Raw genomic sequence first — 25,571 nt, 5'->3', positions numbered from 1 at the left:
GGGCATGGACTAAACATGGCTTTGAGCACATTATGTTGGACCTTGGGGCATGGACTAAACATGGCTTTGAGCACATTATGTTGGACCTTGGGGCATGGACTAAACATGGCTTTGAGGACATATTCTTGGACTTTGGGAAACATTCATTCCATTCACTTTTTTCTCACCTTTTTCTGGAATTGTATCAATGAAACAAGTCTTAATCGTCTTGATTGTCTGATTGAATTAATCATTTGCAACCCTGACTGATTAGGGTACAGATCAATCAAATGCAAAAACAGGACTGCAGTTCTGTCCATTTGGTTCTTTAGATTTTTAGACCCTCTAAATTAATTTGTAGTTCTCATTTTGTAAATTGTATATTCAGATTTTTGAATACAGTGTATTACTGAATACAGTATTCAGATCATGTGTATAAAGCTTCAATCCAGCAGGTGCGTGTGTGAATGCTCGTGTGTGTGTGTGTGTGTGTGTGTGTGTGTATGTGCATGTGCGCAAGTATGCATGTGTCTAAGGAAGTGGTTTACTTTCTGTATCTTTTTTTCCCGGAAGTCACTCTGACTCTGACTACCAGTGATCCTTTTTCAAGAGCACTTCATTTGTTGTGAGTGACTGTGTATGCTAAATCGGCTCACTCCATGACAGTCAGGTGGCAAATTTAACAATGTACCCCACAGTTATACTGAAGAATATACTGTACAAGAAATCTCAGCAGAAACGAAGAACATCTCCATGCAATTACAAAGAAAGATTTTTTGTTCTCACCACTAAAGAACTGACTTACTCAGAACCTCGACCAGGGGTAAGTGCTTCTCTTTGGATCTTTCATCATTCTCCAAAGGGCCTGAAAGTCTTAATGTACTACTAATATGCTAGTTCTACTGAATCTTTGTTTTGTACAGTTACTTTGTTTTCAGAGGTTGTTTTTACTTTTGTAGAAAAAGCCCGTTTTAAAAGGCTGCATTGAGCTGTCCCGGATCAAATGCGTGGAGATTGTGCGCACTAATGCACCCATACCCTGCAAGAATAAGTATCCATTTCTGGTGAGTGTTTAATGCAACTGTAAATAGTTTGCTTCAGTTCTGACCAATGCAAAATGTAAAAATAGCCTTGGTCTATATGAAGCAATCACCAATGAAATTGGCACTGAGTGTGTGTGTGTGTGTGTGTGTGTGTGTGTGTGTGTGTGTGTGTGTGTGTGTGTGTGTGTGTGTTGTTTACAGGGTTTGATTGATGACCATTGTTTTATCTTTTTATATTTAGGTTGTTCATGACAGCTACTTCTTATACATATTTGCTCCAGACAGTGACTGTCGACTTAGATGGGTCAGAGCGCTCAAAGAGGGTAAGCGTGTATTCTGGATAGACCGTCTGTTTCTGGTGAAATTAGGGATTAAAACTGTATTGACTCACAATACAAGATAAACACATCAATCTGCAAAAACTTAAACACTTAAACATGATTTGTAGGTATAACAAATAAATGTTTGACCATTTGTTTATGTCTTTGATTTGATTTATTGAGAAGTCTTACAGGTCTAATTGTTTTTTTTTGTTTTTTTTGCAGTTTTGCATTTAAGTACCAATATTTGTGTTTAGTACCAATATGTTTTGAATTTTCATGTCAGAGGTTTTTGAAATAATACAAATCATCCCCTTGGAATTATAAGGTTCTATCTGCATTCTGAGTAGTTCTGAGATATTGAGCTTCAAAGTTTTAGAATTCCAAGTTATACTGATAAGTGGAACTAACCTCTTTAGATATAATGTCCAAAAATGCATACAACTTAAAGAAACACCTCACCTCACCTTATATGAAGTTGTCATGGAATAAGAATATGTCAATATACCTCCATTTTGACAAAAATGTCAGATAGAATCTTATAATTCTAAGGGGACGGAATGTTTATATGTCTTTGTTGGTCACTCAGAAACAAAGCACAACAGCTTGTCCCCAACTTACCACGCCGACCTCTACATGGAAGGGCGCTGGAGATGCTGTCATGTCACAGATAAGTTGGCCATCGGGTGCCATCCCTGTGGTATGTACTGTGTGTGTGTGTGTGTGTGTGTGTGTGTGTTTGTGTAAGTATGTTTGTGTCTACATGCTATGGATAACTACTAGTCCATTTAGTTTTAAACCATCATGTTTTCTCACACAGGCTCCGTGAAGCCCCTGCCACCTACACCTGATCCTCAGGTACGTCTGATTAATGTCACAATTTCCTTCGGCACGGTATTGCAGCAGTATATATAGTTCACTCAGCAGTATATAGTTAATCTCAGCAGTACATAATTAATCTCAGCAGTATATATAGTTCATCTCTTGCTTATAGAATTCCCTCTTCTGTAACAGATAGTTATGGTCCTTCATTGATTCGCTGAATCACGTTCATTGACATTGTAAAACTCAGAGCAACCATTCACATTGACCACATTTCATTCTATGTTACTGTGCCACAAATTGATATAAAAGTTAGAGGTGCTGTGTCTCGGCATTGCTAAGCAACCCCTCTGATAGAAGAAATATACAATGTTACTTCTGAATGGAAGAATACGCATCATCTATGAATAAATCATATTATTATACGGCTCCTCACAATGCTAGTATACATTATCCCTTACACATCTCTCTCTGCTGTGCCTTTATTTTATGGAATATGGTAGTAACTATGTTAGAAAAGCAATAAGCCCTGCGAGGTCATAGGTTACAGTGATTTTAGAACATTTAAGGGGGGCTTCGCGTCGTGCCTAAAAATGTGACTTTTGCTGTCCTGAAATCACTGTAACCTATGACCTCTTGCAGATTATTTCTGAAATTCCCTTTAATCAAAAAAAATGCACTGAGCAGTACATTATCAAGATTCTTACAGTATGTCACAAACAGGACCACATTTCTATATTTGTTGAGTGTTACATCATTACACTCCACATTTGGTGTGTGAGAGCTTCCTGTATAATGTCTTTGTACCAGGTGTGTTGACAAAGTCTTATTTTAGTGCTTCCTTTATACCACCAACATCAATGGAGGTCTTTTTTAGCATTTAACATTGAACATTTTTAGACGTAAGTTGCAGTGTGGCTTTAAAGGCCTACAAGAGCATAGAGCATCTGTATGGGACCTTAGAATATCTTCCCTAAATACTACCTCTTTATTCATCCTTTCCTACAGTATCCTTCAGTTCTTTGTGGTGCATTGATTATTTATTATCGCATACCTCATACACCATTTTTTTGTTTGTGTGAACATACAGTTATGTGGTTACACAGGTTAGACATTTAAAAAGAGATGTTGTTATGACAGTTAAGCTGTCTAACATGAAATTACTTTAAATCTTGAGGCAGAAGCTGTCCTCTTAAGCAGCTTGTGAAAAGGATATGCCTGGCAAAGTTCTGGATCACTAGAACATTGTAACAACAACACCAATGACAAGTAATTTACATGGGGATATCACACACTATACAAATGAAGGAATGCAGTATGTTCACAGGGATTAAAGTTCTCAGGCCCTGTAGGGTATGAAAATACAGAATTATATATAACAGCTGCGGAAATATTTAGAAACTTCAGTTCAGGCACAGAAATGATTTAAGATCTGTGTTCAATATCTACCACAATGATTTCGAAATGTATGTTGCCCCAATTGACAGTCTTAAGTTCCGATAAATGGGAAGAACTTATAAAAAAAAAAATCCCTCATATGAGTGGCATGAAAGTCATTTTGTAAGTTCCTACAACCCACCTTTCACCGTCGGTTCTTGTTTCCTTTGCAGCGTCGATTCTCTGACCCTCGGGAGAGGGTGGTGGTGGCACTGAAGGACTTTGCTCCCACACAGGCCTCAGACCTCCCTCTGCACAAGGACGAGGAGTACATCCTCACTGACAGCTCGCAACCCAACTGGTGGACAGTGCAGGACAGGGAAGGGTGAGTCCACTAGAGGCGATAAGTAAGCACAGCGCATGACCCCAAGAGCACCTATTACAGATTAACTCTACCTGAGCGCCGAGGTTGAACCTCTTGCAGTAAGCACAGCGTGCTTCGCTTCTGACAACACACTGGTGCTTCATGGGAGAGGAACGATAGTAGGAAAAGCTCAGTTCGGTTCAGATAACTTTATTAGTCCTCAAGGGCCAATTCGGTTTACAGCCAACCCATCCATTAAGTGTTAAAGGTTAAAAAGTGCATTAGCATACAATGTATAAAATGTATGCAGTGTTACGAATAATAAATAGACAAATAAATAAATAACATAAAAAGAGAGAAAATAGAGAGAGCACACAGGTGTTTGGATTGCTTGGTATAATGTGAAAAAGGCAAATGAGATGTGCAGGTGCAGACTGATGTTTCAATGTGGGATTATATCCTCATCCAAGTCCATGGAAGCACAGTATGCTAACACTGACAACAGGCAAAAACGAATCAGGATTGAGCTAGTTAGTCACTGAGCAAACCAGGCCTTACAGAATGAAAAGAAAACTGTACAGTGTTCATGTGCAGACACAGGACAGGGAGCAGTGAGCTGCTGTTAGACCCCAATGACCGCATCTGACCACCCAGATAATAATCGACATCATCTCTCTCACCAGAAACTTTGGCATGGTGCCTTGCACCTACGTGGCAGAGAAATCCTGCGACAACTTTACAAGATTTGCGTGAGTTTTTAATTGTGTTATTTTCACAATTATGGACAGCATCATTCACAGCTTAACGGACACGGATTGTAATTGTTTCATCTTTCAGATGGTACAACAAGGACATCACTAGAACAGAGGCCGAAGAGCTGCTTTTGAAAGAGGTAGATCTCAAACGCAATACAAAGATCTCATCCAGGTCACCTCCCCTCTCTCTCTGCGCTGTACCAGATGGACTGGGAACTGAGAAGTGGGTTGGTAATGGGCAGTGCTGGTGGTGGCGGAGGTGGTGGGGGTGATCATTCTCATGGCCCACACGCCGAGGCACCGCCAGACCTTGCAGATTGAGGACAGGGGTTTTTTTCTCTTTTTTTTGCTTTAGAATTGTTGGTTTTCTCTCCCTCCTGAGGTCGTGCTGCAAAAGTTGCAAATGCTAAATGCTGCAGGAGCAAAGTGTGCACGTATACACTTGCACACACACACACACACACACACACACACACACAGACACACACACACACACACACACACACACACACGCATTCACAACATAACCACACAGAATCACATACACACACACACACATGCACACACAAACACACAGAACATAACCACATAGAAACACTCACACACACACACACACACACACACACACACACACACACACACACACACACACACACACACACACACACACACACACTGCAAGCTGGGTGCTCTGCAACAACCCCAGACACCGGTTGCAGGAAATCCTGTCATGGCGATGGTGGTGACATCACCTCAGTCTCACATGTGGAGGTTCACACAGGTGCTCAGCCCACTATAGTCACACAATGACTGAGCAGGACACAACACAACTGGAAAACAAGGGATACTGACCATTCATTCACCTATTCATACTCTCCTCCTTTATCACTAGAAAGTTCCTGACGGGTAATTTTGACCACTCCTTTCTTTTTTTTTTTTTTTTTTTTCAAAAATGACTTGGTAGTTCTAGTAGTTTTGAGATTCCTGGCCGTTCTTGTGCTCAAAACTAACTCGTGCCCTGGCTCTGCGAATGGAAAACAAGCAAATCGACTGAGCCATTAGCACCTTTCAATCAAGACATTGCTTTTATGAGCACGAGAGGGAGGAATGCTGCCTATTGAGCTCATATATCAACAACCTTTCAAACATACCGGTAAATATCAACAACAAAGGAAATTAACAAAGGCACTCCGTTAAGAAAAATATATGGAAAAGCCTTTAATTAAACATGGCAACTAGTTGAAAACACATGGGCTTAGGCACTGCGGTCTTATTGGCCTTCTTCAGGGCAATCAGCAATCTTTTACACAAAATCACAGATTACATCACCAAGGCTTGGCATGCAGTCATGATGCGTAAGTGTGTTGCTTAGCTACATCACGATAACATGAATAATCAAGATAACATGAATGTACATTTTTTCAGGCCAAGGAGGGGGCTTTCATGGTGCGTGACTCCAGGCAGGCAGGAGTGTACACTGTGTCTGTTTTCACCAAAGCCCCAGGGTAAATTCCTATGTGTTTTTGCTCTCCTCAGATACCAGCGTCTCTGAAGAGCTCTATGCCTTGACTATAGACCCTTTAAAGTGCATTAACAAACAGGTGTGTCCATAAGCCTTTTCTGGTGGCACAGAAAATAACATTGAGCTAATGGTAACTTGGGGACAACAGCAAAAAAAAGTTTTAAAGTCGACATTTTAGCTTAACGCTAAAGTCTGATTCATTTTAATTTCACAGTTTCTGCGTTGGTTTTGAATGTTTCCACCAGAAACTCTTTGGGAACAGATTAAAGGGTCTATAGAGAGGCAAACATTTTGACCTGTTTCGTTCATTTCATTCTATTATGCTTTTGGATTTGACTTCCAACATTTGTTTAGTTTGTCATTTTTCAGATTTATTTTTTATTCATCAATGTTGTACTCTCTCAGCACTTGGAGCCATATTTCACTTGTTCCTAATGCCTCACTGGGGTGATTTGCTTTGCCCCTGTAGGTCGAACGGGGAGAAGAACCCTCGGGTCAAACATTACCAGATCAGACAGTCAGACGAGGAGGGGAAGTTCTACCTGGCAGAGAAATACCTGTTCAGCACCATCCCAGAGCTCATACACTACCACCAGCACAATGCTGCCGGTAAGTGTCTTGATCAAGCATTTACAGATAAGAGATGTTTCTGGTAGGAATCTGGAACCTGGAAGGAATCTGCTTCTAGAACTCACTATTCCACTCACTGTTCCTAGAAGAGATGACCTGGCCAAAGCTTTTTATCATTGTGCAGGATGCATGATTCAAAGTGTAATACAATTGTGATGATTTTGAAAACAAGATTGCAACTCCAGCTTGGCAAATGTACTCTTGTGCATACATTGGTTTGGGATTATCACAAGAACAGAGTGCTATAATGACTGTGTACTACTACAGAACTCTTAGAGGTAATTAGGTAACTCCTGTATTGTGAAGTCAGAGTGGTGGTGTGCACATCCCACCTACATGTATTAGGCCAGTATACTAATACATTTCACATGAAATGGTGGAGTGCTAATTGTGGATGTGAATCCCCAGGGTTAATAACCAGACTAAGGCACTGCGTGTCATGGGGGAGACAGGTGTCTGAAGAAATCACAGAACCCTCTTCAGGTTAGTGCTCCTAACGTGCCAATGCTCCATGGCTATGGGTTATGCCTCATATCTTTGGGTTATGTCTCATATCTTTGGGTTATGTCTCATGTCTTTGGGTTATGTCTCATATATTTGGGTTATGTCTCAGGGCTTTAGTTTATGGGCTGTATTTTGGGCACCAGCGCATGGAGTAAAGTTCGTTATTCACCTGCGCGAAGTTTAATTCGGTATTTTGCACATTTATTTTTTAAACATTGCGCCCAGGGGTGTGGCAATTAACAACCTAGGGAGGGGACTAGCGCGTTGTCTAAAAATCGCTATCATACACCACCTAAACCTGGTCTGAAGTCAATGGCGAGTTGTTCATATGCTATTTTAAGAGCGTATGTCAACAGTCATATTGGCAGGTGCACGCACCATCCTTCTATCATTCATGAACGCACACCAGCGCACATCCATGCAAAGCATTACAAATTGCACGATTACAATGGGAAACATAATTAGAATAAAGATATTACGGAATACTGTACATCTCATGATGAGTAGTTATTCACCATCATTTGCAAATTGGTAATGACGGTTAAAAGTGATTAGGGGAGAGGCGAGAAACACGTATGGAGCACAGCTGAAGACGCACTGTCAGGAGATATAAGCAACTCCTCTGCAGGATAAATGTTGTTTTATTCAGTCATTTGAGCAACATTAGGGTGAGTGTTGCTTTTTCCAGCCTATGTTTTCTGGTGGTAACCCATTGTCAGTCAATAGTGAAATTAACTGCATATAACTGTCTTGTCGTTGACTGACTCCTTGGTGAAGTTAGTTTCACTTTGCCAATGAGTTCAAATAATAGACGAGTGCAAATGCGTGAAGGCTATGCTAGGTTTTAGTAAAGCATGGTTTAAGAATGACTATTCCATACGGTCTCGCAAGCAGCCTCCTTCAAATGCGCTGTTGAATGCCAAAATACAGATGCATTTATTTGACATATCGCGCGTTGCGCCGTTAAAGGGAATGACAGATGTCATTCTCATTGGTTTAAAATGATGTTACGCCCCAAACACACCCATATGACTGATTAAATAACCTAGGAACACCTTGTTACGCCATGCGCTCCACGTTTGATAACGAAACCCCTCCCATTGTGAACTGGACATCCTACTAAATTTGAATAGACTTTTGACGAGTGAGATGCACTTTAGAATGTCATGATAGGGCCCTAGGTCTCATACCTTTGGTTTATGTCTCATATCTTTGGGTTATGTCTCATGTCTTGTGGTTAGTCAGTTTATCTCTCTCTGGGCAGTCTTTTGTATCAAAATACTTTATAGGTGTGTATTTTTGTAGTTTAAAAAATAATACTTTTGGTGATGTGATGACATCATAAAAGTGCAAAATAATGAATGCAGCCTCTGACTGGTGCTGACTTTGCAGTCACAGTACAGTTAGAGTAATTTGCCCAGACTTGTTGTGATTAGAATATTGAAGGAAAATGATCCAGTGCAAGATAAGTAACGTGTAGGTGGTTCACACAAGCAATACACTTCCTCTTACACCATCCTATTGAGTTTCTTGAGAACTTTAATCATCAGTTTCTTGAGAAATATAATCATCCAATCAAAACACATGGGACCGGTTATGTGGTTGCCCTGCAATATTGCTCTAAAGTTGCCCCATGTATCACCTAAAGCAACACGATGAAAAATTCATATGTACCCCCCTTGGCGTCAATATCACACCATGTAGCGCTTACACAGTACCCAGGTAGTTAAAAAAAAAAAAACACCTAAAAGCATCATGATCCTTCCTGATCAACAGCGTTACACAGTGCAATATCAAGCAATATAGGCATGCGTTGACAATCTTGACTTTGTACCACTTGACTTCTTTGTACCACTTGACTTTTTGAGTGCATCTCTGATACACTGTTGAAGCTATGACATGTAACAGGCAGGACAGTGCAGTTGATCTCTGATACACTGTTTTGGCTATGGCATGTAACAGGCAGGTCAGTGCAGTTGATGTGTTGCCTGTTTGTCTCGTAGGTAGAGAAAAGCTGTCCACTTAATCAACAGTCAGTGTACCGATGAAGGAATAGATTAGATAGACAGATATGGAAGTGTTTATTTTCTTATTTTTAAAATGTTTATTTTGATATGTTGCGTGGCTACTGTATTTTGTTGTTTATTTTGATACTTACAATAAAATATTTGAGATTTTATTTTCCCATCCCTGTGCTCTCACATAAACATTCCCTGTTACAAATACCTGTTGCTGTGATATAATAAGGGGTAGCATAAATACCATACCCAAAGTGTTTTTAAATGCAATGGCAGGTTATATCAGTGCATTGTGTCATTGAGATAGACTCTGGACATCTATTTTAAGTATGCACTTTGTAGCTTTCTAATGTCCTCTCTCTCTCTCTCTCTCTCTCTCTCTCTCTCTCTCTGTCCGTCCCTCAGAGATGTGGGAGCTGGACCCGGAGGAGCTGGATCTGGTGAAGGAGGTGGGCAGTGGGCAGTTTGGGCTGGTGTGGCAGGGCCAGTGGCGCCACCTAAAGGTGGCAATTAAAACGGTGCGCGAGGGAGCCATGTCCGAGGAGGAGTTCAAAGAGGAGGCCCAGGTCATGAAGTGAGTGGCACGGAGTTAACATGGCACAGATATTCATTTCTGTCACTGCAGCTCTCAGCTCCTAGAGTTTACATGGCACAGATATTCATTTCTGTTACTGCAGCTCTCAGCTCGTAAAGCACTAATGTCATGGGTTGGGTTTTCAGGAAACTCCAAAATAATAAAATAATACATACGGAAATACAACAAGAGACACTCACATACTACCTGTAGCTATGCCTACATACTAGTATACTAAAGTTTGATTACAGAAAAAACAAATACATCAGCTTCTGCCTAGCGTCTCTTATACACTGGTTCCACATTTGCCAACAGCTAATTTTTGTCTTCATTGGATCAGTTAAAGCTTTTTCGTTTGTTTCATTTTCAGTTGGCCCTTTCGGACCTGCCGCTATTTTCAACATCGCTATCCTTTTTTCACTCTTTTAACCCACAGTCCCCCCCCCCACCCCCACCCAACCAACACCTTCTAAACCACAGAGCCACATAAACTCAAGTAAAGTTTAGTTATACTTGGGTCGAAAGATCATTTGCGTACATTAAATGCTGATCTTTTCCATTACGCATTAGTGTATGGGCAGAATCAGCTAAATCTTCAAAAAAATGCTTTAGAATTCTAAATGCCATGTACAGAATGATACACACACACACACACACACACACACACACACACACACACACACACACACACACACACATACAGACACACACACACACACATACACACACACACACACACACACAGACACACACACACACACACACACACATACAGACACACACACACACACAGACACACACATCAACAACATCAACGCCGGAAGCCATTCTAGTGTTGTGTAGTGTAGTGCTGTTCATCCACTCATAACTCTCTCTCTCTCTTTCTCTCTTTCTCTCTTTCTCTCCTCCCCTCCCCCTTCTTCTCACACAGGAAGCTGTCCCATCCCAAGATTGTGCAGCTCATTGGTGTGTGCATGCATCGCACCCCCATGTACCTGGTGTTTGAGTTCATGGAGGGCGGCTGCCTGAATGACTACCTGCGCTCCCACCGGGGGGCGCTGTCTCCAGAAACACTGCTGTCAATGTGCCTGGACGTCAGCGAAGGCATGGCCTACCTGGAGAGCTCCAACTTCATCCATAGGGATCTGGTAACTGTTCTCATTTCTGCTTTTTACTTTTGACTGTGGCGCTTTCTCAAAGAAAAGGATGTGTGCCGTGGAACAGAACTCATGAAGAGTTGTCAAACTGACACGTCAGAGTTGCAATTTGCCTCATGGAATAAGGGTTGTGAATTGTGACAACAATTGTGTGTTCAAACATGATGACAGATTGTATGGAGGGTTCACTAAGGTTTACCTCAATGATATTTTTTGATGTAGGCTGCAAGAAACTGTTTGGTGGCAGAGGATCGTTCTGTGAAGGTGTCAGATTTTGGAATGACCAGGTGAGAAGGTCAAGTCCTCAACTTCTGCACAACTGACTTTACTGAATAACAGATATTAAATAAATGTAATATTCCAGGTTGTGATTAGTTTTACTGTTAAATTATGATGTATGCAGACAAATTAGAAATGCATATGTTCTAAATGTCACTGGAGTATTGAAGTTCTTTAAACAGATCATAATATCATGATATTTGTCATAAAGTTATTAACACTTACTGTCCCAAAAACATTTACTAAAATGGTATTTTGTTATTTCCCAAAACAAAATATATTATCGTGGATTTGTCATCTCTGACATAAATCTATGATTGTATTAATATATTTATGTTAAGCTAAATTGCATCATTCTTTTACAGGTTTGTCCTAGATGACCAGTACACTAGTTCCCAAGGCACTAAGTTCCCCATTAAGTGGTCATCTCCTGAGGTCATCAAATACAGCCGATTCAGTAGCAAATCAGATGTCTGGGCTTTTGGTGAGTGATAAATGCTCATGATCACTTATTGTATTAAAGGTTGTATCAGTGATGGCGGAGTAACGTCACTTCTGTTGATGTTCAAACAAAAAAGAGAGCTAGCTCACTACTCCCTCCCCCTCCCTCCCGTGCAATTGAAACTCTCCTGAACGCGCATCTCATTGGTTATTGGTTGGAACACTTTATTTTGCTTTTGAGTGTGTTGGCAACACTTTGTGTGCAGATCTCAGAGCCTAGGCTGCCTACAGAGACGCAGTCTCTGTTCTGGGGCGGGCAGCTAGCGGATCATTAGGACAGATTAGATGAAAGTGATAATTTACGTTTGGGCCTTTTTGGGGCCTGCAATCGCTGATACAACCTTTACGGTCTGTGAAATCAAAATTTCTCACATGCCTAAATCCATTCAGTTGATGGAAGTATGCCAAGTAATATACCAATATCCCTGTCCACACTGCTGACATCTCACAAATAGAGTGAACACTGTGACAATGGCTCTTTTTTTACACCCACAGGTATCCTGGTGTGGGAGATCTACACAGAGGGCCGTGTTCCCTATGAGAACCGCACCAACACGGAGGTGGTGGAGGACTTGAATGCTGGGATGAGACTCCTTAAACCAAGAATGGCTCCCCAGCCCCTCTACCAACTCATGCAGTGGTGTTGGAAAGAGGTATGTCATCATCATTTAGGAGCTAAGGAACTAAGACCATGTGTTGCTTGCTAGCATACATTACACTTAACAATAGGAAAGATTTATGTGATGCTGATTTTTTTTTAATTAGAAAAACCTTCCCTAATATAGTTTCCGTTTGATTACTTAGTAAACATAAGAAGCTACGAGCTGGGTAGGTGCACTATATATGCCACTGTGTTGTAAACCTTGAACCTTTGGAAACCTCATCATATCATTAGGATTAATATCATTAGGATTAGTACATCAATGGTACATTTTACTTTAGTATGAATAAACATCTGAATTACATAGACATGGGTAGTTGTGTATTTGTAAAATCAAAAATATTGTCAAATGTGTGCTGTGTTGTGCATTGCAGACACCAGGGGATCGGCCATCTTTTGCTGTCTTGTTGCATGAGCTGGCTTCTATGCAGGAGGGCTGAACTGGCATAACTTAAACACCGACTGAAGCTGACATATAACTTCACAATCACACTGTACATATTACAACATGTAAATGCATATAGACATATTATTTATTATAATATTTTATCATTGAAAATAAAATGTCTGCACCAGCAATTTGTACAGTTGTATATGTTTTTTATTTGTGGGGATACAGGTTTCCTATGTGGACATTCATTTTAGAAGAGTTTTACATGGGTGATTGTGTCTCATTTCATTTCCATGCTGAATTGTATTTCACAATGAAGAAGTAATATTTTGTTTTTCCCCTTTGAGGTTTTGTCCTTTAGGGGGCACAAATGTGCTATTTGTACTTCACTCAATTCACAGTTTCACAACAGTCCAGTACACTGTTTTTTATTTTCAATAAACTACTAAAATCAGTGTATATCTACTCATTCGTCTTTCTTGCATAGATTTTAATATTTTAGCTCCAAGTGGTAGTGTAGAATGCTGAGATCCTTTTGTTAGTTATTTATTCTGTCAGAAATGCAAAACAACGGTGAACAGCCTCCAAAATATATCACTTAATTGTTATTTAGTGTAAGTTGAAGCTCTTGGCTGTCTGCAAGCCTGGCAGTGGAGATTGCACATTTTCACATACTTTATACTATTCAGTGGACATGACTTGCACACAGACTTGAAGTTGATTGGTGTAGTGAATGTAAAGTCTACACCCACATACCTTCTGTGGTTACTGTGACAACAGTGAAGACTGAATACACTCTTTTTGGCAAAGTGTTGTGTGTCTGTGTGTGTGTGTCGTGTATGTGTGTGTGTCTGTGTGTGTGTGTGCGTGTGTGTGTATATATGTGAGTTTTATGTATGTGTTTTTTTAGTGTGATTCAAGCAGGGACCCAATGAAATATTTTCAATAATCATATTTGATTCATTTGTCCATCTTGACATCATGTCATGAAATAAAACAGCTGTTGCAAATTGAAGAAGAGAAAAGGAAAAAAAATATTCTGCACATCATTCATTTTTAAATTGTTTGACGGGGTAGTTTAAGACTGCTTTGCATTCCTGTTGATATGACACATGGGGTCCAGGACCACATGGTCTGTAGCCTGGATGGAATCTACAACATTTTAAAACTGGATCGTCTGATAGTCACTAAATTCTATTCTGTTATTATGTCATATAACCATGAGATGATGAAAGGGAACTGCTGCCATTAACAAGGGTTTGGTTATACACAGTGGTCACTGATCTGTCTGTGTAAATATTTAATCATCTGAGACATTTGTTTTTAAAGGCCATCTACTCTCCACTGTCTAGATCAAAGTACACTTGGCTTTTTTCCTAACAGTTAACTCGGGTCATAACTGTTGGGTGCAGAGCTTCTCATTCAAGTTACTTTATGGCCATGCATGTTTACAATAAAATCACACAAACGTCCATAACAAAACAAGCAAAACAAACAAACAAATAATCTTTACCTCCGCTGTTAGGTAGGTAGGCTGTGAAGTAGGAGGTTCAGAGGTTGTCATTACATGTACATCACGGATTTAATTAAGTGATGAGCAGAATTTATTGACCAGTGACACCATTTGTGTGCGAGAGAGAGAGAGCGCAGAGGCCAAAAGACTGTGTGCGCGTTTCGTGGTCGTTGTCGCTTTAAGGAAATGCACTTGCAGCCATTTTCTGGTCTTTGTGTGGGGTGGATTAGTGGAGAGGCACTGAGCGAAACGAGAGCATCAATTGTAGGACGGCGAGAGAAAAAACGTCCCCGATCATCGGTTTTCTCACAGCGGAGTACCCCACTCTCCGTCCGTTGGTTTCCGAACGGACATGCAAGTTGCAGGTATGTGGTAGCCCAATTCCTTTTCATGTGAATGGCGGAGATGTGGGACCAGGGTGCTCGACGGGAGGGGAGATGAGCAACCGAACACTGATGGCACAGACCTGCCAATGGTGTGTTTCAGTGCATGGTGCACCGTCATTTTATTCTCGGAGAATAGAAAAAAAGGCCGTCTTCCTAGACGTTTCGGCATAGGTTTCTTCTTTTCGAAATCCAGCGTTTTGTAATGATTCTGTCTCATCCGTGGTTCATCATGTATGCGATGCCCGTTACACGGTCGGTATCTGATTGATAGCATCCTACCCTGAAATGGGTGGGGTGATAAGAGGATTCTCTTGGAAATGTGGTACGGGAGGTCGTTTTCATCTCTCACTTTCCCATCAGTTTCGGATTTTGCATCCAATTCATGGTCTAAACATTTGAATATAATGTTGGTGCTGCATTTAATTCTGTGCAATTATCAAGAGCTGGGAGTCGCCTGATGAGACGGGTTTGCTAAGCTAGCAGGTTGGACGGAGATGAACGTGTTTGAACCTAACGTAGGCTATAGGCTTAATCAAAGATCATTCATCACCGCAGATTCCTCATCCATATGAAGACAATAATATGTATTTGATGAACAAAGACTTCAGTGGGACTGAACTGTTTATTCATACGATCGTGTTGGTGATGAGGCTTCTGTTATTTTGTCGTTTGTATCGCTGTAAAGCGGTATGGAGGTGGTTCTCTATTGGGCGACACATTCTCACTTCCTCTGTGCTATATGACGGGTGAAAGTGGTTACAGTGTTTCTATATGGGTTCTGAACAAAAGCAGTGTTTCAGCTGAACAAACGTGATTAGTGTGTGCAGAACGAGTTTTTGTTTGACAAATGAAATTATAGCCTAGGCCTACATTGTTAACACAATAAGATGAAATTGGGAATACAGTAAATACACTGACAATAAATGCTGCCTAATGAACAACGTTGAGTCACGTTATTTCCCCTCAGACTGAGGGTCAAAGCATGCTGATAGCCAGGCTGGAGATTTTGTTTGTGTGACAGTTAGATTTGGCTTCAATCTGAAACAGATCACTACTTCAAATCATACACGAGCACACACACACACACACATTTACAGACTCCCATTCAGATACAAGTCCTCTCTGATGTTTGTGACAGATTTCCACGTGAATAGCCTACGACCTTTAGTCTATTCTGGCTGGATCAGGCTATGCTATGCTCAGATCACACTTGATAAAACATGTTTGACATACATTTCTAGATGAGGAAGGAGCACAATAGCACAGATTTTACTACCCTTTCTTGAGGGGAATCTCCTTCTGTTATCCATAGCTACTGTTATCAACAACCAAACACAAATCTTAACGTCATGCATATTGAAGTCTAATTAAACATCTAGATGTACTACACATAAAGAGAGAGACTGCCGTTTAGTCAGTCATCCTAGGGTTCTCCTTTCTTCAGTGAAGGAAGGCACTACAGCACTTTATAGGACAGGCCTGAGGGACATCCCTGTGAATGGTATGACCTGGAGATGACACACTTTTAGTGCTTGTAGCTCACTAAACTCACTCACCCTCTCTCTGTCTCTCTCTCACAGCCTCCCTCTCATTTACACACACACACACACACACACACACATTTTGGCTTTCCTACATTTGTAGCTTGTAGTGAAGAATATTTTTTCTATGAGCACTACCAGTAGATAAGTAAAAAAGAAACAGACTCACACAGTCTACTCTACACAGACTCATCCTGTTCTTCCTCAGTGTCTATGATAAAGAGAGAGCTGAAAAGTGCTCGGACTGAAAAGAGATGCCTTGTGCTCGCCTCAAAATGCCAAAATGAGTTCCATCAAGATGAAAGATGACACGTCTGGGAGCCAGTGTTAGCCTAACATTCACCAGGATATCTCTTGGAGTCAGAATGGTATTGTTGACATGTGAATGTACTTGGGACTGTTAAATTCCCTTGTGCTATTACATAGCTCAGAGGGATGAATGTGCATTATGTACCATGTCTTTGTTATTATCAGATGTGCACGGATGCTTTGTGGAAGTGGAGAGTATGTTAAAGATGTTTAGTCTGTTTTTTTTTTTTTTTAAACCACGAAAACAACATTGTTCTTTATCATTAGGCTTTTTCAGACATAACATATCTAAGAATACAGTGACAAAAACAGTGGTCCCTTTCCTTTTACGCCCTCGGGCCAGAAGTGCCTGTGGCCTCTTTCTTTCACATGCATCCAGCACCCGTCTCTCAGCTGCCTCCTGGGAAACCTGGAGACTAACGTTGGGGCAGTCTGAGTCCTTACGGCCTCCACAGTCTCTGCCATGCATGATGCCATGTTTGAGCCCCATGTTTGCCAGCCGGGATTGTAGTATTTTTGTAAGATATCTGCATGGGATCTGGAATGTTCCTTCTGTGGTCTCTCTCTGGTGGCAGTGCCTTTCTGTGGCACAGGCATAGATGTATGGAGGAATGTGGGATTTTTGGGGAGTGAGATCCCCTCTCCCCCCTCTCCCCCACCTCCACCCCCACCGCTGGGTCTTTTGTGCCACTGAGGGCCAGTGTGGGAAAGTTTACACTGGCTGCATCAGCAGCACCTCCATTCCCACAGAAGGAGCAGGGCAGTGGGCTGCCTCGGAGGGCAGAGAGGCGGCATGGGGATGGAGAGCACAGAGAGGGTGGAGCAACAACACCCAGCCAATCTCCCCCATCCAACCTCCACCACCCACCATGCAACCTCCACCACCCACCACCCAACCTCCACCACCCACCATGCAACCTCCACCACCCCCACCTAATATCCCGCACCCACCACCCAACCTCCACCACCCACCATGCAACCTCCACCACCCCCACCTAATATCCCGCACCCACCACCCAACCTCCACCACCCACCATGCAACCTCCACCACCCACCATGCAACCTCCACCACCCCCACCCAACCTCCACCACCCACCGCCCAACATCAGAGGGAGTTCCACAAGTCCGGCTTGTTTATGATTCGAAAACACTGTGTGCAGATTCAACCGAAACCACCATGAGGTTTCTAGTGTTTATTTTATTTATTAGGAAGTTGTGATGAGCATGAGGGAGGGGGCTGTATGCATCCTCCAGCAGCGTAGGGCGCTGCCAGCTAATGTTGCTGCTTGGTTTGATGCTGACCCGCCATGGTGTTCAGTATAGTGGAGCACCACAGTGCTGCAGCCTTCCATTCAGTGGGATCCAATTCACTGTGTGGTCTTAGCCAGCATGAGGCTTGGCAACTGACACACTGGGTCTGTAGGCAGTCTTCCATGGTAGAATAATGGAACTAATTTGTCTATAATGCATCTTTGCCTATGGGCCATTCCATGCCATCATGTAAAATCACATTCTGATTTTTCTTTTTTGATGGACAATGTAATTCATAGCTAATTCATATCTATGGAAGTACTGTACTGTATATGATCAAAATCTGGAAAAATAACTAGGAAATCCTTAAAGTATTAACTTGTAAACATTGATATTTGTGTGCTCATTCATGTTTTGCTGCATGTCCTATATTTATTTAACCCACACTGGTGTGACAGGGATGTTGGAAATTGAACATTCTAAAGAATATCTGGGTTCATTGAATTCAACATGGAATTTTAGAACCTTACATTGTTGCAGAACAGAATCTTCTGTTAGAATGTTAAGGAAAAACTCCCTTACTGAAGGGTTAATAGCTATTGATCTAAGGAACGCAGATTAAGTTGACATTCATTGGATGTTATCTGGGGGATGTTACACAGCATAGATTTTAGCCAAATATATTATTTTGAGCCGTTGATGAGGTGAAGTAGGTTTAGACAAACTACAATGACTCAATTTTCAGAATGAAACTCATTTTTGACGCAAAAACAATCAAGTCAACAGATTGCAAGACTTTGCAAAGGCAAATTTAACTGAACGTTTTAATGAAAATATATGGCCTGACTTGTGGGGCTCTTGGTGATTTCTGCCTGGAATAGCCCTTCAATGCGTCAGTGACATGTGAATTTGCACACGTGCCATTATTGTCACCGGTGCAAGCATGTATTTTCAGTAACCAAACCGCTGTTTGCATGACCTCCATGTGACAGGAAACTCCACCTACTGTTTTTTTTCACCCTGGGGCAGGCGTGCCTGTGTGACAGAACCAGGGTGCCACTCCATATCAAAACACCCTGTATGGTGTGCCGTTAGGCCTGAGCCAGGCCTATGGATGCCATAACTGTGTAGACGTATGAGAGATTTCACTAGTGTCGCTCAGCAGTGTGAATGTGTGAGAGGAATTTGGATTCTTGTGACTGCGATGCAGTTCTAGTTCATTCCTCTTTTTCTCTCTTTGGTAACGAACTCCCTGAGTCATTGCCGTGCAGCACAACAGATCTGTTAATTTAGTTTGATGTCATAGGAGTTTGTTTTGTTTAGTTTTAATGTTGTAGGAGAACATTGTGGAAGCTACAACAGCATCATCACCCATTCCTAAAGACAAGAGTGTAAAATGCCATGTTATAGGTGGAGGTTGCTCCATTGTGTTTTTCACTACTAATTACATTACTCATTATTACATTGTTAATATGTTTATATTATGACCTCTCTTGTGTAGTTATCAGATACAACAGGGATGTTACATTTTTTCCTGTATGTGGGTGAACTCGAGCTGTGAGAAAATGAAAAACCCTTTTTTTCCCCCTCACAAGGTTGTGCAAGCAGTATGTTACGCTGATGAAACACGCTGCGTTGTCTGCTCTCCCGGGGCGCGTTGTGTCCCAGGGTTATGCGGTTGGGTGGAGAGGGAGGTCCGGACCGTCCCAGTGCCCCAGAGACACTGCTCTCGCAGCGGCCGCGGAGGAGTCTCTCAAACCCTCGAAAATACTCTGCAGAATAATAGTTTAATTTTTGCATTCATGAGCCACCCCTCCACCATCATTGTATCTGTCTACATCTGCATTAAAGGGCGACGTCTGCCTCAGGACTTGTGAGTTACAAGTGGTGCAGGAGCGCTAGCTTGGTCGGCTTGGCTTTGACTCCCACACACTCTGTTGTGACATCATTACATGTGGTGCATGTGTGGGCAGACCAATCAGAATGCATTTTGTGACGTATCATGCAGATCTGGTAACCTATGCAGATCAGGTACCCACACATGTATGAAGTTCATCTGTGGTTCATTCTGAACCAGAGTGGTTGATATATGCCAGTCTTGGGTACGTTTCTGTATCACATTACATTACATTACATTACATTACATTACATTAGGCTGACACATTTTTTGCCAAAGCGACTAACAACATGGTGAACAGTCTAAGCTTTTTAAAGCAATTCTCACAACAATTCCAGGACAATTTAAAAAAAGGTAGAGTACAATAGGAATAAGTGCATCAGTGAGTGCTGTTTTTAAACAGTCAAGTGTCAGTTTTAGTCAGGTGGTAAGTCTAGGATCAGCAACACTAGTTGTAAGTAGTGTGTTTTTATTCTATTTGATTAGTGTGATGTTAGATGTTACAGCGCTTGTGACCTTTGTATAGATTCCCGAGTAGCATAGCATCACCAGAAATATGATCCTTAATGAAATGCTATGGGGGTTTGTGGAGACTTTAGTTGTTCAAAACATGATGAGGAACTGGGCAGCTGAACTGCAGTATGTTAATGCTTTTTGTGTCTTCTGTCATATGGACAAAGTTAATGTTAGAAAAGGGAAGTGGAATGCAGTCTTGATCTTAACACTGGAGGTAGTGGACTTCCCTCTGCATCAAGCATAGCAGTACTGAGAACATCTCCTGATTGGAATTCTGATGGACTTACTTATTAAGGGTACCTACTTATTGAGGTATGTCTTTGTTGTAAGGAGTTTCTTCATTTTAGTAAGGAGTTTCTAGTTGTTTAGCATGCTTTGCTCAGCTGACTGATAGTTATAACAATGTCACAAACTGGGCTTGGCCCTTCCTATAAAGGCTTTAGGTTATGACATTGTTCTCATGCGATTTGCATGCATTTGCCTACTGAACCAGAAGTGATCGTGAGTCATTGGGTGGAACCTTGTTTTTCTTCTGTCATATAATGAGCTCCAGTATATCTATCCACAGCTCAGATTTCCACCGTATGAACATTTGTCCTCTAGGGTTGTAAAATGGTAAAAATCACACTCTGGTTCAACTCACAGTCTAGGCCAAAAATCACAGTGCTTTCAAAAGTCAAATGTGAATGCGAATGTTAATCCCTAATCAGAGAGACTGCTACATAGTGCATACCTTTCTGAGCCCATGCAATCCCCTTTAAAGTATTAAGGGGGCCCTAGAGTTGTTAACACGCATGCTTAATATCTCCTTAGTCTGTATGTGGTGGCAAACTCCTTAATTATCCCTGTTTCCACTCTGACACCTACTTAATATTCCATTGAAAATCCCCTCAAGAAATAAAGCGTTTCTGTGCGATCGTGACAAGGTTAGTTTTATATGTAGATTTATGTGTTTCTCAGATGGTGTTTTAGCACAGGAGCATATCACAGCTGGTGGGAGGTCAGGCAGGGCCAGTCACTGGTGACCACATGACGAGCAGGCAGACACAGACAGTCAGTCAGTCAGTCAGTCGAGCCCTCTGTCGGTCCACACGGTGGGGGTCAGCAAGCTCGTGACCCAGTCAAGGGAACAGGATGGTGGCGGTGGTGGGGTGAGGTGGGGGCCGGGGGTTTGAAAAAGGAATGATCCTCAGCCTGCTTTGTAGGTGGGTGGTGATCATGTGGGAGTGTTGTGTTTGTAGTTAATGTCCCAGAAAATAAATTAATACTTCTCTGACTCTCCAACCACCAAGTTCCAACCACACACACACTCCCACACACACACACACTCCCACACACACACACACACACACACACTCCTATCGGCGCTTCCCAGTGGTCCCATTGATGGCGACGCACTGCTCTCCACAACTGATTAAAAAGTCAATACTACTCTAGTTGTGCATGTGTCAGATCTGCTCACACTTTGCTTTACCCAGAAGCCTCCACTGTGTTTAGGCATACATAATGTCATGGCCCCGCTCAGACACCAGAAGCCCAGGAGAATGAATGGGCCCTCTATGGGCCTTCTATGGGCCTCTCCTTCCCATCTGTGGCCCTGCCACTGTGAGAGAGTGGCGAGCTTTGGCACACAGTGCTTATCATTTACATCCCATGGCCCTGATTTGGTTGTGTGGGGTGTGGGTCATAATGCTAGCCCAGACACTGCAGAACCTCCATGGCCGTCTCTGTGGTTAACACCACCAGTGGACTGCCAGACTAGAGAGGTATGTCTGTGTTGCTTGCTGTGCTGTTCAATGTGAACGGTCCCCTTAAGGAATAAGGGTATGTGCGTGTGCGTGTGTGTGTGTGTGTGTGTGTGTGTGTGCATGCCTGTTGGGTAGCCACCCCTGACCTTCCAGTTGGCATGTGAAGATTATCTCCACGTGTGCCAGTTGTTATTCTTGATGTCATGTTTGAGTGGTCCATCACAGCTTTGATCAGTGTATCGCTGAACTCCGTCTGCTGTGTTATTTCGGGTCATGGAATAGCACCTCAGGTTACCTCAGGTTCCTGTTTTGGTTATTGCCTGTGAGTGGGCCTTTTTTTGTAGCTGTAGCTGTGTGTGTGTGTGTGTGTGGGGGTGGTAGACAGGGAAAGTTTGTGTAGGAGACATCTGAAGGGCATTTTGGCCACCACTTCCTCAGTCAACCAGTGTCGACCAATGGAAGTCATCTTGGGGGGAAGTGTGTGTCAGCTTGCCTGCCACTAAGCCAAATGTTATGATGAAATGGCACGTTTGAGAAAAAGCATGAGTTGGCAGTGTTCACATGTTTTGCTAATTGTAATTCATTGAAGTGTGTGTGCGTGTGTGTGTAGTTTTTTTGTGATTCCAAATATACACAGGACGGGAGAGATGTTGAATTCCACATCTCCTCTGTGTCACCGAGCCCTTGGTTTCATGCTTTAAGGCTGCCCAAAGTTTTGTGTGGAGAAAGAGGCTGGAATGCTAGAGATGGTCAGCTGCTGCCCATGGTGTGTTTGATCCTAATGCAGGCCTACCTGTGAACTGAAGTGAAACATTTTAACAAGACCAAATTCTCCATTAAGAGCACAGGCCCTTCCTTGTTAATATACCTTTCATGGGTCATATTTGTCTGGGAAATTAAAACAATCCAGATGACCTATGGTCAACTGCCTATGCCTGCTAAGAGGTTTTCTTCTGTCATCACTGTTGAGCCAAAAACAACAACAACTTTCATTTATATGTATACACTGTCCACTTGATGAGTCACACGGTATTTGTCTAGAGAAGACAACGTCCACTGATGGGCATCTCTCATTCTCTTTTGCTCTCCCCCACCTCTCTCTCTCTCTCTCTCTCTCTCTCTCTCTCTCTCTCTCTCTCTCTCTCTCTCTCTCTGCCTAGACTGGGCTGCCTTGTGAGTGAACCCGCGTCGCCATGACAACCCACGTGACCCTGGAAGATGCGCTGTCCAACGTGGACCTGCTGGAGGAGCTGCCCCTCCCTGACCAGCAGCCATGCATCGAGCCTCCACCCTCCTCCATCATGTACCAGGTAACCTCCACCCATCCGCGCATCCACCCCTCTACAGGCGTGCCCTCGCCGTATGCTACGCTAATGCTGCTAAACAAAACAGGGAGCTAGCTTGCTACTCCCTCCCCCTTCCTCCCGTGCAATTTAAACTCTCCTAAACGCGCATCTCGTCAACCTTTAATATACTATACTGTGCATCATACACAAACATAGGCCAAATGCTTATGTTTATATCAGGTGTATGTTGGGAGACAAACGTATTCGAATGTGGTATAAATAGGGCAGGGAATGATTAGTGTGTGAAGTGTTTGGTATAATCTTAACCAGTCTGACAATTTGGAGGTGGAGGTAGGCAGATTCTGAAAATTGTAGAAGCAAATGGTCACGTTTTTAAGTTATGACTACACTGTGAAAGGGAATCCAGCTTCCCTTCTGTATCTGTAAATGATCAACATTACAGCTTCCAAACGTTTTCTTCGGACCGTGTAGACTTTTCCCGTCCCAGCTGGCCCCATAACCTCTAAGTAGTTTTAATTCTAGCAGCACTCAAAGGCAGGCACACTTTAAATTGATTCATATTTTTCTCAAGTGCCAGTGACTGACAGCATCACTTAATTCTTCCATAACTACCACTAAGTCCATCTGCTATTACTAAGTACTAGCAGTTGGCCAGCAAATTCAGTACATCAGCTCAAGGATAGTGCTGCTATGAGCTGTAAGCCTGTAGGCAACCAAGATGTATTTTCCTACTGTATTTACAACTATCACCACAGTTTACATAAAATACCTTAGTCAAGTATAAGTAAGTATATATACTCTTTTGATCCCTTGAGGGAAATTTGGTCTCTGCATTTATCCCAATCCGTGAATTAGTGAAACACACTCCGCACACAGTGAACACACAGTGAGGTGAAGCACACACTAATCCCGGCGCAGTGAGCTGCCTGCAACAACAGCGGTGCTCGGGGGAAAAAGTAGCACTTTTGTTGTGCTGCTTGTTTGTTTTGGAAACCCACATCCCAAACCTTGAATTATCAGTTAGCAGCAAAGCTATTTGTTATTCTAAAGGTCCATTTGCCATTGCCATCATTGACAATAAAGTAATGGAATCAATTGTAAAACAGAATAGGCCGCAATTTGCTTAGCCTTAGGCGACCTCAGTCATCCAGGGGCTCTGCTACTACACACACTACGGCCCCCATTGATTTCTCACAGCGTACTCCGCTCTGCAGCAGTCAAGAAAGGGATCCTGCACTGGAACAGAGGATGAAAGACAATCAGAAACCATCAGAACATTTATGATTGGATAAAAAAGTAGTGTCTTGTAGCTTCCAACGAGCGTTCCGATGGTGATCTCTGGCATAACCACTATTCTTCAACACAGTTAATGGGTGTGCTGCTCTACAGTCCCCCTTACGGGGGGTGGATGCCTGACTAGATGTGTGGGCAGACAGAGGTTTAGTTTAGTTTAGTTTAGTTTAGTTTAGTAGAACGTTGTCAGTAGTGCCTAGCCTGGCTAGCGCCACCACTTCTCAATGAGACGTAGTCTGGGAACCAAACGTTAATTTTCTTGTATTTGAAAAAAATGCCCAGATCCGTTTATTGGGTGCCACGGATGTCTATCAAATGCGTCTGTGCATAGCTCATCATCGTCTTGCTTTCCCACCTGTTCTGTGATTGGTTCCCTATCTCAGGCGAAAATTTGCTCCATGGTCTCCAGGCTGCCTTACCAGCGTGAATCAAATCGCGCGCAAGGCAGCATGGGAACACCCTGCTCTACAGTCCCCTTGGTGGATGCCTGACTAGATGTGTGGGCAGACAGAGGTTTAGTTTAGTTTAGTTTAGTAGAACGTTGTCAGTAGTGCCTGTAACAGCAGAATCATAGAAACAACACAGAAAACAGAACAGAACATAGAACAAACACACTGCAGTGAGGAAATACACCCTGAGCTTTTCATGCAGACACGCGTAACCTCACATCTACAGAAGACTACTAAACACCCTGTCTGAGCTTTTCATGCAGACACCACTGTGACACCTCATGCAGAATCTTTTTGCACACGCTGCCTCGTGTGGTGCACTCATGCACACTCCCACACACCACTCATGTGGAGTACACACGTTCACACATTGCCACACACACACACACACACACACTCATGCACACGTCCACACACCACTCATGTGAAGTACACCCTGGGTAATGCTCACGTGTACACACACA

General features: G+C 42.4%; 2 protein-coding genes across 4 annotated transcripts in view; both read left to right on the top strand.

Moving 5' to 3' along the window:
* The first annotated feature begins 538 nt into the window (after positions 1–538).
* Positions 539–13,375, top strand: itk (IL2 inducible T cell kinase). Its single transcript, XM_048232145.1, has 17 exons — positions 539–802; positions 939–1,043; positions 1,264–1,345; positions 1,932–2,042; positions 2,163–2,200; positions 3,775–3,926; positions 4,589–4,654; positions 4,743–4,797; positions 6,086–6,165; positions 6,652–6,791; positions 7,221–7,295; positions 9,740–9,908; positions 10,840–11,056; positions 11,288–11,352; positions 11,710–11,828; positions 12,341–12,498; positions 12,881–13,375. Exons 1-17 carry the CDS (start codon positions 665–667, stop codon positions 12,944–12,946), a joined length of 1,836 nt encoding a protein of 611 aa, XP_048088102.1. The 5' UTR covers positions 539–664; the 3' UTR covers positions 12,947–13,375.
* A 1,080-nt stretch (positions 13,376–14,455) lies between these two features.
* Positions 14,456–25,571, top strand: part of cyfip2 (cytoplasmic FMR1 interacting protein 2) — a 36,261-nt gene continuing 25,145 nt past the window's right edge. The window contains exons 1-2 of one of the 3 annotated variants that reach the window (XM_048231175.1): positions 14,456–14,775; positions 23,219–23,368. In XM_048231175.1, the coding sequence (XP_048087132.1) occupies positions 23,252–23,368 (117 nt within the window). In that variant the 5' untranslated portion in view covers positions 14,456–14,775; positions 23,219–23,251. The remainder of the gene's footprint in view (positions 14,776–23,218; positions 23,369–25,571) is intronic. The other 2 variants (XM_048231172.1, XM_048231173.1) reach the window with 2 other exon arrangements.

The sequence above is a fragment of the Alosa alosa genome, chromosome 21 (assembly GCF_017589495.1).
Source record: "Alosa alosa isolate M-15738 ecotype Scorff River chromosome 21, AALO_Geno_1.1, whole genome shotgun sequence".
Classification (NCBI taxonomy): Eukaryota; Metazoa; Chordata; class Actinopteri; order Clupeiformes; family Clupeidae; genus Alosa; species Alosa alosa.
This window is presented reverse-complemented; position numbering and strand designations above follow the sequence as displayed.

Coding starts and splice junctions, on each gene's coding strand:
- itk (XM_048232145.1), top strand. CDS start 665: ATGTACCCCACAGTTATACTGAAGAATATACTGTACAAGAAATCTCAG. Junction 4,655..4,742: donor GACAACTTTACAAGATTTGC/GTGAGTTTTTAA, acceptor TTCATCTTTCAG/ATGGTACAACAAGGACATCA. Junction 11,057..11,287: donor ACTTCATCCATAGGGATCTG/GTAACTGTTCTC, acceptor TTTTTGATGTAG/GCTGCAAGAAACTGTTTGGT.